Source organism: Physeter macrocephalus, chromosome 6 (assembly GCF_002837175.3).
Source record: "Physeter macrocephalus isolate SW-GA chromosome 6, ASM283717v5, whole genome shotgun sequence".
Taxonomy (NCBI): domain Eukaryota; kingdom Metazoa; phylum Chordata; class Mammalia; order Artiodactyla; family Physeteridae; genus Physeter; species Physeter macrocephalus.
The window spans coordinates 49125733-49143611 of NC_041219.1; the positions used below are offsets into that span (position 1 = coordinate 49125733).

The 17879-nt window shown below is 61.6% G+C and overlaps 1 protein-coding gene and 1 long non-coding RNA gene across 2 annotated transcripts in view; both read right to left on the reverse strand.

The window, feature by feature from the left end:
* Nucleotides 1–92: 92 nt before the first annotated feature.
* Nucleotides 93–17879, reverse strand: part of LOC129392202 (GRAM domain-containing protein 4-like) — a 44696-nt gene continuing 26909 nt past the window's right edge. Inside the window, exons 2-3 of the mRNA XM_055085709.1 lie at nt 4092–4302; nt 93–245 (exon numbers count right to left, since the gene is read on the reverse strand). Coding sequence (XP_054941684.1) covers nt 93–245; nt 4092–4302 — 364 coding nt within the window. The remainder of the gene's footprint in view (nt 246–4091; nt 4303–17879) is intronic.
* On the reverse strand, nt 6897–12094 carry LOC114486452 (uncharacterized). The gene is made up of 3 exons (XR_003680184.2): nt 11592–12094; nt 10473–10643; nt 6897–7045 (listed from the first exon to the last, which is right to left on the reverse strand). It is a non-coding gene; the product is annotated as an uncharacterized lncRNA (long non-coding RNA).

A 17879-nucleotide genomic window follows, 5' to 3' on the forward strand; every position in this document is an offset into this window, starting at 1 on the left:
GGGGTACCCCCCCCAAGGACCCCGGGGTCTAGAAGGGCTGGTCCACAGGGCCACCGGCCTAGGAAGACACTGGCTCTGCCTTAGAACTCGCATCAGTTCACCTCGGCTTCGCCTGTCGGTGGAAGGGACATTTCAGACGACGGGGACATCCTCAGAGCCCCGGTGAGGCCGACTTTCAGCAACAGTAAAGGCAAAACCGGAAGCGTGACGCTAAGCCTCTCGACGGTCACAACACAGCTCTCAGGCTGCAGAGGGAAGGAAACCATCGGAACCTGCCCTGGCCCTCGTGCGACCTCCCAGGAGGAGGGTGGGCCTGGCCAGAGGGCCTGTCGCCCCCCTGCCCCGGGAGGGGCAGCAACAGGGGTCCGGGGAGGTGGGGCAGGGCGCGTCCACCTGCCAGGCTCTGAGGTGAGCGAACTCCAAACAGGGGCCTGTCCTCACCCACAGGAGGCTAATTAAAGCCACCACCCGCCATCCCGCCGGGCCCAGGGTAGGCTCCGGTTTCAGGCCACCGCTGCCCGCTGGAAAGGGGCGCGCACGTCGGCATAGCCAGGCCTGCCCGGGGCGCGGCAGGGCTGCCGGCTCACGTCCACCCCACCGCTGACCTGGTGAGGGCGGCACCCGAGCACCCTGCCACGCGACGGGGGGATCTGACGCCCCGGTTTTGGTCTCCACGACCACGCCCCCAAGGCAGGGCGAGGAAGGGGACACCCGCCAGCCAGCGCGGTGACTGCCCCAGGCCCAGGGCGTCTGCTCGGAGGCCATACCCCGGGAAGCAGCGAGCTGCTGCTGTGTGAGCTACACTAGGGAACCACGGGGGCCGCTAAGACCCTCTAGCCCGTGGCTGCCCTGTCCTGGCACGTGACCTCCTGGACTTTCAGCTGCTCTGGCTTCCGGGGCAGGAGGTCCCAGAGGGCAGGGACCGGGCCACGTTTACCTGCCCGCCCCGTGGGCCTGGCAGGGGCAGGTACGGGGAGACTGGGCCGTAGGCGAAAGGCAGGGTACACCCCCTGCTCCGCGCGGGGAAGATGGCCCGGGCCGCCCACTGGTCCCCGCAGATGAACCTGTCCCTCCCCGGCCCATCCCCAACCTCGGCGCCCCAGGTGGTGGCCCCAGAGCAGAGGCAGAGGCTGGCCCGGCAAGGCGGCGCTACACCGCTTCGGAAGCAGAACGCTGGACTCCATTATGTCAGCAACTTCCCACCAAAGCAGGCAGGGCGTCCCGCGGTTTGCAGCCCCGTCTGAACAGGTGAATCCACGTCCTCGGAAGGCTGTGACGCGTGTTAGTCTCTAAGCTGCCGGAATTAAGTTCACCTGGAACTTGCCCTAGAGCTTGAAGAGCTCCCACAGGGGCCCCCGGGTCCAAGAGAGCCTGGGACCCTTGTGGCTTTGGCCGGACTCAGCGTCGAAGCTGCAGCAGCTCAGCTGGACGGCAGGGACGGCGAGGACCGGCTCTGGGGAGCCAGACAGCTGGAGGGGGCACCGATGCGGGTGGCAGGCACCGGGGGTGGCGCCCTGAAATCCTGGGGTCCAAACCCCTCCACGAGCCCCTTGGGTCCCTCCAGCTGACCCCTCTTCCGACTTGCCGAGAGCAACGCTAACCTTGGGGTCGGGAGCCTGGACTCGGGACCGGCAAGGCTGCAGCGCTGCCGCCGCAAAACCAGGGAGGTGGCCTGGCTGCTTCCTCCCCCAGCTTCCCTAGAAGCGCGTCTCTCCGCGGAGGGACCGGCTTCTACCCCCGGCTGCTGGAGGCGTCGCCCGCTCCACCTCCACGCGCGTGGGGTCTCTCCCTCTGCCGCAGCTCTAGGGCTCTGGTCCTCTCCTCCTTGCCCCTCTCCTTACTGGCCTGTCACCAACCACTCGGGGGACCCTGGCCTCAGACTCCTCATCTTCCTCTTCAACGGCCTCCCCCGACCGCAGCCACACCCTGCCCTGGACATCACCCCACCTCCACCGCTGCGCCCCCCTCGAGCCCGTCTGCCCGTCCAGGACCCCCTCCCTCCCCCCATTCCCCTCCCCCACCACGGGACCCGGATTCTACCCTCAACCCCTGGGTCCGCTCTCCTCCTTTGCCCCAGGACACGGACGGGTTGCCCACAAAAAAGGACGTAAGGATGAAGCCTGACGCTACAGCACGATGGCCCCTGAGGACATGGTGCTGAGACAGGCCAGTCACAGGGACAAACACCGCGGGGCTCACTCAGGCCGGAGCTGGAGGAGTCGGGTCACAGACGGAAAGCAGACGGGGCCGGGGGCGGCCTGGAGGGGGAGCTGCGGAGCTGCTGTTTAATGCGGACTGAGTTTCAGTTTGGGAAGATGAAGAAGTAGTTCTGGAGATGGATGGTGGGGATGGCCGCACGACAACGTGCACGTGCTTAATGCCACCGAGCTGGACACTTAAAAATGGTCACAGCGGTCAGTTTGGTATTATGCGCACGTTACCACAATTAAAAAAAAAATAAAAAGAATGAAGCCTAAACACAGGCAAAGGTGACCAACCTCCCTCGCAGGAAAAGCCACTCTTCACCCCTCGGGTTCGCAGAACAGAAACACCTGGGGACACCCTGTGCAGGTGGGCAAGGGCGTGGCACGCGGGCCCCTCGGGTGGCGGCGGAGGACACTGCACGCTCGCGGGAGGGTGCTGGTGACAGACACACGACCCTGCCCGCACACCCGGGGTGACGCGGGCCACGTGGGCACGAGGCTCATGGGAGTGACCGAGTGCCCCTCAGGGGCAGAGGTTAAGTGAAGGACGGCACCTCCCAGGGTGGGATGCTGGCTCGGGCCGCCACCACAGAGAGAGCGCCCCGAGGCGGGGTGGAGGGGGGTGAGTGAGCGTGACAGCCATCTGTACGCACGGCCCCCGTGCTCGCCCCTCCCTCAGGTCCTCCCCTCGGCCCCTGCCGGCCAGCTGGACCCACCCCGACGTGGAGGCACCTCCTTCTTAGGACAGCGCCCGTGAGCCCCGCGATGTCCCGACAGGCAGATGCTGATGGGCTGCATTAGGAGACACACCAAGCGAGGCCCTGGCCCGCAGCGGGCCCGGTGGCGGGAGGACCGGCACCACCTCTGCAGGGGACACAGCAAGTTCCCAAGCAGGGCGCTCCCCTCCAGGCTCTGCAGCTCCAACCCTGCCTGACTGGAGGGCTGGCTCTTAGGAGGCAGTGCCCATCAATTATTCATTCCTGCCAGGAGCAAACGCGCCATCCCTGTTCTATTATGAAGCATTAATAATACAAGGAGCTGGGAAGGCGAGGGCTCACGGCCACATCTGGAAGGAAAACCTAGCTCAGGTGCTTGGGGAGGAACCCACAGGCCACCAGATCTGGCGTCCACTCGGGCAGGGCGTCCACAGCTGGTGGGGGGCTGCATGGCTCTGGGCTTCTTCACTGACAACAGGGAGGATTCGGGCAGCCGTGGCCACAGCGGGGAGCCCGGCGGTCACGCCCGGCCAGGAGGGGGCCACAGGAAGCCCACCCCACCCTGCTGCGTGCCCGCTGACCAAACACAAGCTTCCGGAAGGCAGGGCCTGCTCACGCCTGGTTCCCACCAGAGCCACGATCCCCGCTGAGGAAACCTGCTCTCCAAATAAAGGGAGTCCGCTGACGGGCCCACAGGGGCCACTGTCCCCGCGTGGGCCGATGAGGCCCAGCCCGGGCTCGGCCAGCTGCCAGGGGTCGATGACACGCACGCTGGGACGGCCAGGCAGACCGGCCAGGCACCCAGAGGCAGCCGCCCTCGGGCCAGGGGCCGGCAGCTTCCAGACAGCGCCCTGCGGCCCCTCGAGTCAAACTCCCGGGGATCAGGCTGGGAGAGAAGTCTGCCGGTCACCCGGAAAACCAGTGAGGAAGGAAAAGAAAACCGGCCGACGGACAAATTATCCTCAGTCCGGGGATGAGCCCCCGCCAGCGAGGCTGGGGGAGATCTGGGGCGAGATGGGGAGCAGCCCCGGCTGCGTCTGACCGGCGGGCGGGACACGGTCTACCCAAGCGCACGCTCAGCCCGGCCGCCTGAGGATGGGGACGGCCCCCACGCCCCAGCGAGGGCCCTGGCACCGCGGCCTCGCGGCGGGAAGGACGCCCCGGTACTCACGGGGTCCTTCAACTCGTCACTGTCCCGGGGCGAGGTCCGAGGTATCTTCAGGGGCGTTTCGTCTCCGCATTCGGTGTCTGAGGCGTTTGGAGACTCTGCTAGATCAAGGAAGTCATCTCTCTTGTGACCTCTGAACCTGATTCTGTCCAGCCTCCTTAGCATGTTCAGCACTGAGCCCCTCTGCTTTACCTTAACATGACGCTTGGAGTCCCTGCAAGACAGCGAGGGGGAGGCAGGGTCACAGGGTCAGCCACCCGCCGGCCACCGCCCTCCCACACACGGCTCCAGGCTCCAGGCCCTGCCCTCAGGGAGCAGCCAGTCCCGCTATTCAGGGACCCCGGGGCCCTCCGTCACCCCCACGCGGCTGGGCTGGCCGCGGAGCTCGGACCCCTCTCGCCCACCCAGGCCAGCTCCCCCGAGCGCCCCACACGGCAGAAGGGAGCCACGTCCCTCGGTGGGACCTCCCAGCACAAAGACGGAGCCGGCCTGGGGCGGCGGGGGAGCCGCAGGCCCTGGGACGAGGGGGCTGGGGAGGGGAGGGGGAGACACCGCAGAGAGAAGCGGGGAGGGGGGGCCGGCGCTCCTCCTCCCGGGCTCTAACAACCGTCAAGACCCACGGCCACGCGCACGCCCAGGACGGCCCCTCGAACGCTGGGCCTCAGGGTCTCTCGGACCCCCTCCGGGCCCCGCCCCCTCGCTCCACCTGGCCCCGCTCCCAGGGACACGGCCCAGGCTGCCCCATCGACCTGAAACACCGTCCTGCTCGCCTGGGCGCCCTAGCTCCGCTCTCAGGACCAGCTCAGCCTCACTCGCTCCGAGAGACCTTCCCACACACGGCCAGTCAGGAGCCCAGCGCCCGCCCACCTGCCTCCTGAGCACAGCCCGCAAGCTGCCGGCGCTGGATCCCTCCAGCCTGGAGGGAGGGCAGCAAAGGCCTGGTGTGGTGTCTCTGTGTGCTGGCACGGAGGACACGTGTAAGTTCAAACGCACGTGCACGCCAGGGATGGATGTCTACAGGGGCGCCCACTCCCCACATCTCTGACCCAACCCGGGCAGGAAAGCCCAGTGGGTGGGGCGTGGTGGCCTTCTGCACGTCCAGCCCACCTCACTCCCAAGCCCACGGCAGGGGCCACGCGGCCCAAGCCCGCTCCTGGTCACACAGTCCTCGGCCCCCAGCGTCTGCAGGAGGCCCTGGGTCCCTGGGGGGCAGGGTCTCTGCACACAGCTGGGCTCACAGCCTGTCCCGCCACGTCCCACCTTTCTGGGCCTCAGCTCCCACCTGTGAAACGGGATTAACCCCGATCGGGCCAGAGTATCCCGAGAACTTGAGATGACGCACCAGCACAGACACTCGGCCTGGACCCAATAAACAGCACGATGATTTCCTGCAGGGCGGGCAGGAAGTGGGGTGAGCAGGGTGGAATCCATCAACTCAGCCCGAACCGCCCCAGTTGGGAGAGTTGGGACACTTTATGGAGAAGCACGAAGGCAGGGAGAAGCACTTCCTGTTTCGGACGGCGCAGGCTCGGAGCCGTTAACTCACGTCAACTCACAGCCCAGGGTGCCTGCCTGCAGCCCTGCGTACCCACCCCAGCTGCCAAGGGGCCTCCACTCCCCCGGCATCACTGCTCAAGGCAAGAAAGCTTGTGAACAGTGGCGGCCCGTGAGCCCCACGTCAGAATGAGCCAGGGCTCCGCTCTACAAGGACAACTGAGGCTGCAGCGCATGGGGGGAGGGTCTGCAGGTGTTCCTGGGACAGATGCTTCTCGGGGCGCACGTGGAACACTAAGGTGGCCTGATGTGGCCTAACCCTAACCCTGGTGCAAAAGCCACAGGAAACCCACAGTCCCCTGGAGTCCAGGGTAGCCCAGGAGTGGGCAAGGCCACGGGGCTGGAGAAGCCGGTGTCCCTGCCCACGTGGCGGGAAAGGGGCACATGGCCGGCCATCTGGAAAGATATCCACGTGAGAAGAGAGAACTTAAGTCCCTAGAGAGAGGCTGACAGTCTACATTAAGAGACTGAAAAACTAAAAAGACTCAGTCAACCAGACAAAAGTAAATAGACATTTGTTTTAAAGCTGCAATGAGGGGCTTCCCTGGTGGGGCAGTGGTTAAGAATCCGCCTGCCAGTGCAGGAGACACAGGTTCGAGCCCTGGTCTGGGAAGATCCCACATGCCGCAGAACAACTAAGCCCGTGCGCCACAACTACCGAGCCTGCGCTCTAGAGCCCATGAGCCACAACTAGTGAACCTGCGTGCCACAACTGTTGAAGCCCGCGCGCCTAGAGCCCGTGCTCCGCAACAAGAGAAGCCACCGTAATGAGAAGCCCGCGCACCGCAACGAAGAGTAGCCCCCGCTCGCCGCAACTAGAGAAAGCCCGCACGCAGCAACGAAGACCCAACGCAGCCAAAAATAAAATAAATAAAATAAAATCAATAAATTTATTTAAAAAAACAAAAAGCTGCAATGAATCAGGGGATACATGTAGCAAGCCAGGTACATGAGAACTAATATTTTTGTTGTGAGACAACCTGAACAAATTGGTGAAAATTAGAGGACCTTGGTACACAGACCCACAAACTCCCTGAGCAAGAGGAAAGTTACCCAGTCCTTGTGCCAAAGCCTCCAACTTCACCAAAAAGGAAACAAAAGCCAGCAATGTGGCAGAGGCAGCAGTTCCCGGTCTCGAGATCCGTCCCAGGGGCAAATCCAGCACGTGGGGGGCATCTCGGCAGCACCACGGCCAGGCCGGCAGCTCCGAGCGCCACGCGGGACGCACAGACGTCCCTGGGAGTCTCGGAGGCGGTGACAAGACGTTGCTGCACCGAGGTCACCGTTACGGACGACTGGCATCTACACAGACCGCAGGTGACGCAGGACCCTGCTTGAGGCTTGCGGGTGCCTGTGAAACTCCTCTCCACGCGTCCTTTCCCGTTGCTTTTCTAACTTGAAAACTAAAAGCAAACCGGGCAGGGGAAGTGCAGCCATGTAAAACCTCCTTCCTTCCGTTCTCAGCAGGGCCTGGGGGACCCCTCCTCCCCCAGCGTCGGATGGAAGCGGGCGGAGGGGATGGGCCTGCTTCCCTCCTTGCCGGGTCCCGTCAGGCGGTTCTCCTGTCTGGGACTCCCCACCCCGCAGGCTGGAGCTGCCTTCCTTCCTGATTCAGCCCGGCAAGCAAATGACGTGGCCGCCCGGGGAAAGGGGACGACGCGCCAAGTGTCTGCCCTGCCACCATCAGGACGCCGCTCACAACCCACGCTGCCCCGGCACCGAGCCCACGCGCCCCCCTGCCCAGCGGGGCCCCTGCTGGCGGCTGCCAGCTCACGCCAACCCAGCCCCTCCTGACAGCCGCTCACAGCAGCCCTCGGCGAGGGCGGGGGTCCCCGCGGGCCCGCTCCGTCCCCACTGCCCTGCCCCCAGGCCCCTGGGGCTCCTGAGGAGGCGAGCAGTTCACGCCGGTGCCCAGTGAGGACCAGGTGCCAGGACACCTGACCACCCCTCCCAGGCGGGTCCGGGCTGCGAGGGAAGCCCTCCCCGTCCCACCCCCCACCCCCCACCGCCCCGGGCTGAGGGGCGGCCCACCCTACCCCGGGACGACCTCACCTCAACTACGCCGTCCAACCCGGTCACCCCCGACTTCCAGATGAAGATGGAAGACCGACAGGGATGTTGTCCACGGACAGTGGGGGCCGGACACCAAGTGCGACCCAGAGCAAAGCTCTCCCCACAAAGCCAGCGTCAGTGGACGCCGTCTTCACAAAGCTCACCTGCACCTTCCGTCCAGAGGCTGCCATGCGTCCCACTCCCGCCCCAGCCCCCATCCAGCCCTCCCTGGATCCAACCAGCCCCCAACTCCCTGCACACCCACCGCGCACTCCCCCCCGGACCCGGCCCCTCCACGTGCACCCACAGGCCCCCGGGCAGCTCCCTTCACGCCCACTCCTCAAGGTGGGGCGGCCCCTCAGAGCAGGACCTGCTGCCCCAGCTCCCCGTACCTCCACGTGGAAGTAGACGCGCTGGGAGACGCTCCCTGTGGCTACTCCAGACCCCTGCTCAGAGCCGCGACGTCTGCAAGGAGCCTGCAGCCGTGGAGGCAGGCAGACAGAGGGACAGGGCGAGGGGAGCCTCAAGGCAGCGTCCCTGCGCTGCGGGCCCTCGGGACACAGGACTGAGGCCAGCTCTGGCCCCGGGACACAAAGCACGCTGCTCTGGAAACCCGCTGAATGGCTCCTGGACACACAAAGGCCGCAGTGTCTAGGGAACACTGGACTTGGAAACCACAAAGGACTTTACTTTCCCTCCCAGACCAAGATTTAGAAAGAAGTGGTTCCTGGTCCAGCACTTGCCGTGGTCCCAGGTCCTAGCCGATCTCCGGGCTGCACGGGGCTCGCGACCCCCGGCCAAGCTTCCGTCTGCCTTCAGACAACCAGCTCAGCCTGGCTTCATCCCCTGTTACCCGGTGGCTCTCCTGCTGGTCCCAGGATAAACAACATCCTTTTTCCCAAAGGAAGCAACCCTTGTCCTAAACCATATTCCTGGGGAGTCACAGATGCTGAGCGAGGACCGGGACTCTCCCTCCACCCCACCCAAGGCCAGTCCCAGCTGGCCACCCGGCCCTCTGCCAGGTCTCTGTTCTCCAAGAAGACAGCCCCAGAGGCCCACAGCCCTGCAGCCACGCCCTCAGGACCCCGACACGCACACAGCTCCAGGGCAGCCCGTGGGGCCCCGTGCCGGGCCACCCCACCCAGGGAGCAGCCTGGGACGCCCGAGACCCAGAAGGCACGGGTGACCGCTCCCCCCAGTCATGCCAGGCTCAAGATGCTGGCTCACGCCCAGCGACCCCCGGGTTCCCCCAAACTCGAGGCCGGTCAGGGAGCCACTGCCCCAACCCCGGATCCAGCCTCAGTTAGCAGGACCCCGAACGTTCAGACGCTCTGCCGACTCCACACCCACCAGCCTCCCCGTGAGCTGGACTCCGGGTGACCCACTGTCTGTGGGACATCTCATTGGTAGCTCGACTCTGCCGCACTCAGCTCGGAGCTGGAGCCTCCGCGGGCCCTCCTCCTGGGTGGCACCTGTACCAGCAGCTGCTCAAGTCAAAACCCTGGAAGGAGCCCTTGATCACGTGATCACTGCACAGCCACCTACGGCAAGCAGGGCCCCCCCACCCCCCGGCCTCCCAGCCAGGCTCCACACCTGTGCTGCTCTGCCCCCGCCCCACCCTCCAGCCCAGCCGGGTCTGGTGCAGGCAGCCACACACCTCACGGAGCCCCTTCTCCAGGTGGCGGGAAACCAGAGTCTGGAGCATCCCGCCGAGACCCCTCCCAGGGCTTCCCCCACTGGGCTCCAGCCCTGCTGACCCCCGGGGGTCCTCTGGCCATCACATTTTGTTCCTACTGCGGCGCCCAGCACTTCAGGTTCTGGGATGTCCCCAGGCCAGCTCCTCCTCCTCCAAGTCGCCCCCTCGAGTTCTATCAGCCCGTCTGGTTTGGAGTCCTGCAACTTCCGGCGAGCTCCCTGGTTTAGGATCTGTGCCCCCAGCCCCACCGGTTAGCATACATGCCCGAGGGCAGGTGCTGAAGGCGCCCGGTCTGTCTCAGCAGGGCTGGCACATGCTGGCCATTCAGTGACAGAGGGGACGCTGCACAAAGGGGGGGCCCCCACGACTGGGCCCTGAGAGCCGGGAGAGCCAGGCACGCGGCGCCCGCCTACGTGGAGCCCGGCCACAGAGGCCTCAAAGCAAAGGGCTGCCCGTGGACTTTGCCCTCGAGCCCTCCTGGCGAAGCAGGAAGTCCCTAAATCCGTGAACACTTCCAGAGCTTCACTCCGAGGCTTTGACAGCCTGGGGCGTTCCTCCAGGAAGAGGCCTGCATTCTTCAGGGGCTTTCCATCCCACACAGGTCAGGCCAAGACCCGCCCTGTGCCAGGAGTGGAGTTTTCTGCACTGTAACAGGAGAGCTGCCCAGGGTCCTGCTGGCTCCGTGACCCCGCCGGAGGCCAGGGCGGCCGCTGGAGCCAGTCAGGAAGAGCAGGAGAGCTGGGAGGGCCCTGCTGAAGCTACCACACCCTCCTCCGTGAGCCGGGGCCATGCAAGCCCTAGCGACGCCCCTGGGCATCGACACACAAACATCTATCATAATCTCAGTGATAAAGATGTGCTGCACGTGTACAAATAGTAATAAAACGTCCAACACTCTTTACTGTAAACTCCACACAGCCAAGTGATGCCCGCAGGATGCTTTCACTGAGTTGTGCTGAAATTCTCCCTCCGGGTCAACCAGGACTACGGCTGACCTACAAGTGTGGTTCCAGCCTGAATGTCGGCTGACGTCCTTGTTTATGTGAACAAGACACAACAAAGGTGGGAAAGGAAGGCAGAACCTTATTCGTTTGTCTAGGACGAGAGATGTCCTTGCTGAAGCAGACGACAGGATTCTAACAGCAGGAGGTTTCCTCAACCTTCCTGTGCCTTCGCAGTGAACGCGACGGGACGGACGTCACACGCTTAACCTTCACCTGCATATCAGCATTTTCTCCATCACTCTCTTTAGTCTAGACAAGCAACAAAATGAGAAGTGAAGCCCTGATTTGCAGTATCTGCCCGTTTCCATGGTGTAACCACGCGTGGCTATTTTCAAGCCACCAAAGCGATGTCCGGCAGTGAATGAGCATGTGGGTGGTAAGAGCTGCCCAGGGCCACCGGCCATAGGATTTCCACTGGCCCAAGAGATGCCAGCCACCTCAGGATCATAGCCCAGTAATAAAACGTAGTGAAACAGTTCAGAAACGGGCACCTTCGAGCATTTACTATTGATACCTTTGCTTTCAATATAATTTATCTAACTTTACACGCTCTCATTTTATTAGTGGCCAGCTCACAAAATTCCTGAAAACTTCACAATCGGCTCATGAGTCGCAGGCCCTCGTGAGCAGCTCCAACGCCCCGCCGCCCCGATGCCTCCGTCCCAGGCTGTCTCAGCCACACAGGGAGCAGCACTCGGGAAACATCAGTGCCCCCGCCGGCCCGCCTCCTTCCCTGGCACAGCTCGGGGGCACAGGTCAGAGTGAAAGTCCCCGAGAGGACCGAAGGGGTCAAAGACAGCCCTGGGAAGCAGGACCCAGACCACCACGCTCCGGCAGGCCAGTGGGGGCAGGGGAGGGGGAGTGCACAAAAGAATGTGCTGGACCCGAGCCTCTAGGTGGGGCCCCATGAGCCCAGGGCCAGCGGCAGGGAGGTCAGGCGGGCACACTGTCCTCATGTCCTGCTCATTGACATCCCGGCCCCCCCTGGGTCCCCATACGAGATGCCAGGTCTCCCTGGCCTTGGGGACACTGTCCAGGCCACGCCCTGCCACCGGATAACACCCCATTCTCCTGCCTCTGGTTCGGCATCCCCTTCCCGTCCAGCCAGGCTGCTCCCACCCGCGGTGACATCACCCCTGCTCGGGCCCCATGGCGCCACCACCTTGGCCGGGGGGCTGGAGGGTAGGGCACCGTCACCTGTCAGGTAGGTTCCAATTGTCCTAGGTGCTGTCGCGTTCAGAGACACCGCTGGGAGCAAGTGGGCTCTGCTGGGCTCCGGACGTGAGCTAAGTCACCTGATGGTCTCGAGGCCGCGAGCCACAGTGGTCAGGACCCCGGCCGCCTCTGCTGCTGACCCTGCCGGTGTCACGTGACCTCCACGCCCTGGTTTCCTTGGTCACGCAGAGAGGTTAACGGTAGTCCCCGCTCAGAGGGCAGCCAGAGGATGACGTGAAGAGTGTGGGGAAGGACCCAGGGACCGCCCGGCGAGCAGCAGTAACCATGGGGAATGTCAGACGCCACTTTGCAAAAAAGCACTGAACGGGTGCTTCCCTGGTGGCGCAGTGGTTGAGAGTCCGCCTGCCGATGCAGGGGACGCGGGTTCGTGCCCCGGTCCGGGAGGATCCCACGTGCCGCGGAGCGGCTGGGCCCGTGAGCCGTGGCCGCCGAGCCTGCGCGTCCGGAGCCTGCGCTCCGCAACGGGAGAGGCCGCGGCAGAGAGAGGCCCGCGTACCGCCAAAAAAAAAAAAAAAAAAAAAAAGCACTGACCAAATGTCACCACCCTGCATGACTCTCCATCTCCACGGGAACCACTGGCACTTTACTTTCGGGGGTGCTGTGGAAGGGAGGGTAAGAGGCTCTGGGACGTGCCAAGACCGCCACCCGCCCCCAGTCCTTACCAGCTTCCGAGGAGGGAGGGACCCAAACCTGGGGTCCGTGGGGACTGCAGACAGTGGGCAACACAGAGCTCAGACGAGAGGCCCCAGGAAGCCAGAGGCCGCTTCAGGGAGGACGCGGCGTCCTCCGCCAGCCCTCAGGCACCGAGGCTCAGCTGCGCTCCCAGCTCCGCGTGATCCAGGCCCTCGGACCCCAGCCCTGGACCAGCCCCAGAGGGTCAAGAGTGAGGTCTGTAGAGGCTGGTCATGCCCAGCCCTCCCTAAACCTCAGCCCCCTGGCTTTAAGGTGGCAGTAAGAAAGAGTGGCACCTGACACAGGTGTGGGCTGTGCCTACCTGAGGACCCTCCCTTGCGCACTCGGGCTTCAGTCCAGGCTCACAAGAGCACGGACCCTGGAGAAAGGCCCCAGGCGAGGGCCTGCGGCCGGTGCTGCGGCGGGAGCGTGGGTCCTCCACAGGGCGAGGACCATCCTCAGCACTGAGCTTCCACCCCCCAGGCCTCCTGTGCGCCCAGAGCCTGCAGGGCCCCAAATCTCAGGCAAGAACGACAAGCCCCTCTCCCCACCCCAGGTGTCATGCGTCCTGGTCACAACGCTGAGGGAAGAGCTGTTGTTAAACCAACTGACAGATGGGGAAACTGAGGCTCGGGGTAAGAGCCTCATCAGGAGCATAAGCCAACCTCGCTGCACTCAAGCCTCCGCTTGCCCCAGACACCCACCCTCCCCAGCACATGCCTCTGTTAATGCATCCATCGTGCTGTATGAGAGCCCACAGGCCCCCCCTGCCTAGAGACCGAGTGGGGAGCCCGGCAGACTGGCCGCACAGCCATTTATGTAAACAAAACAAAGCTAGCAGGACAACCTAGAGTTTAGCTTTGTATAAACCTGTGCTGTATACACAAGCAACATAAACTAAACAGTAGGACACGCACACAAGAACTCATTTCTGGTGGAAGCATTCTTTTTTTCAAGTCTCTCCATCACTCTTGGCATCCAGGACTGGGGAAGATCCAGCCAATGAGACAGCTGGGAGGAAACACCTTCCGGATCCCCAGTATTCATCATGACTTCCTGCCAGCGCCCTGGCCCAGCTCCTGAAAGCAGAGAGAGGCTCTGGCCCACAGCTGTCTGCAAACAGGCTCTTCTCCAAATGCACTGCAGCCCCAGACTGAACGTGCAGGCTCAGCGAACCCGCTCTGCAAAGGGCCCTGGCGGTAAATGTCTTAGGTGTGGCGGCCACACAGCCTGTCACAAGTTCTCACTCTGGTGCAGCCATGAGACAGGTGTGGCTCTGGGCCATTTAGAATAGTTAGGAAAGCAGGGAGCAGGGGGCGGGCCACTTTCGATGTGGGCCATGGCTGGCTGTCCCTTGCCTCAAGGCGATAAATGCCCAGCAGGACAAGGACTCTCAACTGGGTCCCAGTACTTACTGGCGCCCTAACAGGGGACTGGGCCCTCATTCCGCACTGGGGTCCCACTTCCAGTGACCTTGCCACTCTCACACTCGGGTGTGGGCCTCGTCATCCTCAAATCTTCTTTAGGAAAGGGGTGAGGGCAAGGCGCCGCCTGCGCCGAGGGGCCCGGAGGACCTCAGGGAGGGAACCCAACACGTTGAGAGCCACTCGCTTCTGTCCCACCTGGGCCACGTGGCGGGGCTTCCCCCACCCCCTCCTGTATCCCACCCGGGGCAGAGGGGCCAGCCTCCAGCTCTGACTAGCCCACCACCGGAGGCCACCATCCACACTCAGGTCTCAGGCAGGGCCCCTTGCTCTGCGGTGTGACAAGCAGCACAGTGAAAAAGACCTCAGGAAACGAGGAGCTGGCCCTCACCACCCCCACACCCCCCACCTGCAGCCCTCCGACCCACACTTCAGTACCATGCACTGCCCCTCCCCCCGAGGGCTCCCCAACTGCCCCACACCTCCCCCCATCCCCAGATCACTCTACTCAAGGGCAGGGATGCCGGCCAGCCCCCACCTCAGCGGCCGGGCCCAGCACGCAGCGTGGCAGAGGAGCAGGGGTGAGGGAGGCACATTTTCAAGGACGTCCTGGTCCCTGGGTAAGCCCAGCACCAAAGTAAACCCAGGGGCCTTAAACAGCCCCCGGGGAAAAAGGGCCTTGGGGGCACTTCCAAACCATTGGCCTGCGGCAACTGCTTCCTTTTTGGAAACTTGGCCCAGCTGAGGCCGAGGGCTCCCTCCCAGGGCCCCGCTGGACTCACCCGCAGACCAAGCCCCAGGACATTTATGGGTCCACGGGTTGGGGGGGCGCTGTCAAGCACATCCGCCACAAAAGGCTTTCTGTGTTTAAAACACCACCCAGCGCAGAGAAGGTGGAACCCACATTTCCTGCTGAGCTGGCCAAGAAAGGAACACAGCCCCAGGCAGGGCCTGACAGCAGAGGTGCTTGGCTGGCGCCCTCACCTTATGCCTCTGCTATAAAACTCATGTCCAGTGACAAAGAAGAAACATTTAAAAATAAATAAATAGACAGAGAGATAGACAAACCCTCTGAGTCCTTTTCGCACATGCTGCCCAGGTAACCGCCCACCGTGGTCGGCAGTTCAGTCTCACACAGATCTGCCGGCTGGGCTGACGCAAGGTGGCAGGTGGGCTGTGCTGGCACAAGACAAGCTGGGTCTAAGCGCTCCACAGGCACGTCACGGAGGGGGCGGGGGTGTGCCCCGGCGCGGCTCCCCATCCGGCGGGGATTAGGAACAGAGAGTGGTAAGCGGGCAGTGAAAGTCTCACGGGCTGGAGCAGAGGCATCCAGGAGTAACGGTAAGGACAGATCTGTTTGAGCGTTTAATGAGCACCTACTATGCACCAGCTGCGGTCGGTACCAGGATGCAGAGGAGGCTGCTCTCGGGAGGTGACGGCTAGTCCTCGGGCTGACAGCACCAAGGAGGCCACCGTGGGCTGCAGAGGAAGGCACCCTGGACAGAGCGCCTATGCCAGAACAAGCCAGAAGGAAACGGTGGGGACGGGCGGGGGCAGACAAGGCACTCGGGTTCATCTGGGGTCATGGCATGGGACAGCAGGGGAGAGAGGGTGGCCTGATTGGGCTGGCAGGTGTGCACCCATGCAGGGCGCGAATGCACCAGTGGGAGGGGCGAGGGCAGAGATCGCCCAGGATGACCCACCTCACTCTTTACTAACAGCCACGCTTTGTGGAGAACAAGCACACACTTGATGCTCCCAGGCCTCACCTCATTTAACCCTCCCACACCAGCCTCCGGGACCCCGGCCCCTCCACGCCTTGTTTCTGGGCCTGGCACGTACTAAGAACCTAATAAACATGAGCTGCTACTATTACGGGGCCTCCCCTTTTTAATAAGAGGGAAGTGAGGTTCAGAGAGGGAGGTCACAGCTACTAGAGGTGGAAGGTGGAGTCCAGGGTCTCGCCCCTCCCGCCCGCTCACCGGGTCCTGCTCAGGGACCTGCTCGCGGGACCAGGGAGCCAGGCGCTTGGAGGTCCGGCCTGGTCAGCAAGCAGAGCTGGGGTTCACCGTATCCTCAGCAAACACTCCAGCCTGATTTTCAGCACGCACGACCAGAAGCATAAACCACAGCCATGGCGACTACAGAAAACAGCACAGCAGTTCCTCAAAAAATTAAAAACAGGACTACCATATGATGCAGCAATTCCAAGTCTGGCTATTCCAAAAGAACTGAAAGCAGGGACTCAAACAGATACCAGTATACCCATGTTCATAGCAGCACAATAGCCAAAACAAGGAAGTAACCCAAGTGTCCATCAACCAGTGAATGGATAAACAAAGTGTGGTCTCTACATAAGGGGGATATTATTCAGCCTTAAAAAGGAAGGGAGGGCTTCCCTGGTGGCGTAGTGGTTGAGAGTCCGCCTGCCGATGCAGGGGACACGGGTTTGTGCCCCGGTCTGGGAAGATCCCACATGCCCAAAAAAAAAGGAAGCATTGACACGTGCTACAACCTTGAGGACATTAAGCTCAGTGAAGTAAGCAGGTCACAAAAAGACAAATACTATATGATCCACTTATATGAGGCACCTAGGAGTCAAATCCACAGGGACAGAAAGTAGGATGGTGGGGGCCAGGCGCTGGGGGACGGGGATGGGGAGTGAGTGTTTCATGGGGAGAGAGCTTCAGTTTGGGAAGATGAGGAAGTTCTGAAGATGGGTGTACATTAATTGTGCACTAAGTACAATGTGAATGTAGTTAATGCCACTGAAAAGTACATTTCAAAAACGGTGTAAATCTTATGTATATTTCACCAAATATTTATTGGTATAGTATTATTTACACATATTATGTTACGTGCAATTTCCATATTTACGTATGAAGAGAGAGGAAAGGAGGGGAGAATGGTCACACAAAACCCTAAAATAATCTATAAACTTAATGTGATTCCCCTTAAAAAAATAACAAAAAGGTTTTAGAGGAAGCAAGACAAGTTCAGTCTACGGCTTATAAGGAAAAACCAGCCAAATAGCTGGGACAATTCTGAAAAGCAAGAGTGATAAGGGGAGCCTGGCCCTGCCACGTAATAAAACACGATGCAGCTACGGTCAAAGGTAAAAGTGCGATGATAGCACGTGAATACACGGCAGAGCCTTGGAACGAACAAGAATGTACAGAAACAGACCCAGACCTAGCTGGGATCAAAGGGGCCTCCTCAGAGGGGAGACACACATCATTCAACACATGATGCTGGGACATCCCGAGCTTTGTGGGAAAAGATAATGCTGGAACCATACCTCACACCCCTCCGAAATAAATTCAAAATGGACCAAAGCCTTGAGTGTAAAATAAGGAAAGCAGGGAAGGAGCCAGGGGGGCCATGGCGGGGGGACTCAGAACCTGGGGGCCAGGCAGGGCCTTTCCAAAGCAAGACATGACACATGATAAAGGAGACGACAGATTATGCAAAAACACATTCCCACAAGGCGAAAGCCTCCATAAACAGTCAAAGATAAATGGTAACCCTGGAAAACGTATTTGCAGTACATATTACGAAGGATTAATTTGTCTAATGTTGAAAAACAGCCCAGGAGAAAAATGGGCAAGAGATACAGACAGTCCATAGCAAAGGAAAACAAACAGTTCTTAAATACATGAAACGGCAATCAACCTTCACTTACAAAGAGAAAAATACAAATTAAAATTACATCAGGAAACCATTTTCCTAACAGACTGGCAGAGATGCAGCATGTGGCTGTCAGGACAGGCAAACGGGGTCCCCCCCCCCAACGCCCCGCTTAGGAGTGGAGCAGAGAGCAATTTTGCAAAATCCAGGAAAACCACACTTCCGTTTCCAGGAATGTCTCCTACTCACACTTGCAAAACGACATGTGGGCAAGGTCGTTTCATTCCAGTGTGTGCGCCTGCTACCGGCCAGGAGCAGGGCCCTTGCCTGTGGTGCCGCCCTGTGTCCTGGGGAGAAGGGGGTGGGTAGAATCAGGCAGGACGGGGACCCAGCGCAGGCTGCAACCCCTTCTGAACAAACTCCTGAATGTGTGGACTAGGCCACATAAATGAAGTTCAAAATTAAGATTTTAAGGTAGGGCTTCCCTGGTGGCGCAGTGGTTGAGAGTCCGCCTGCTGATGCAGGG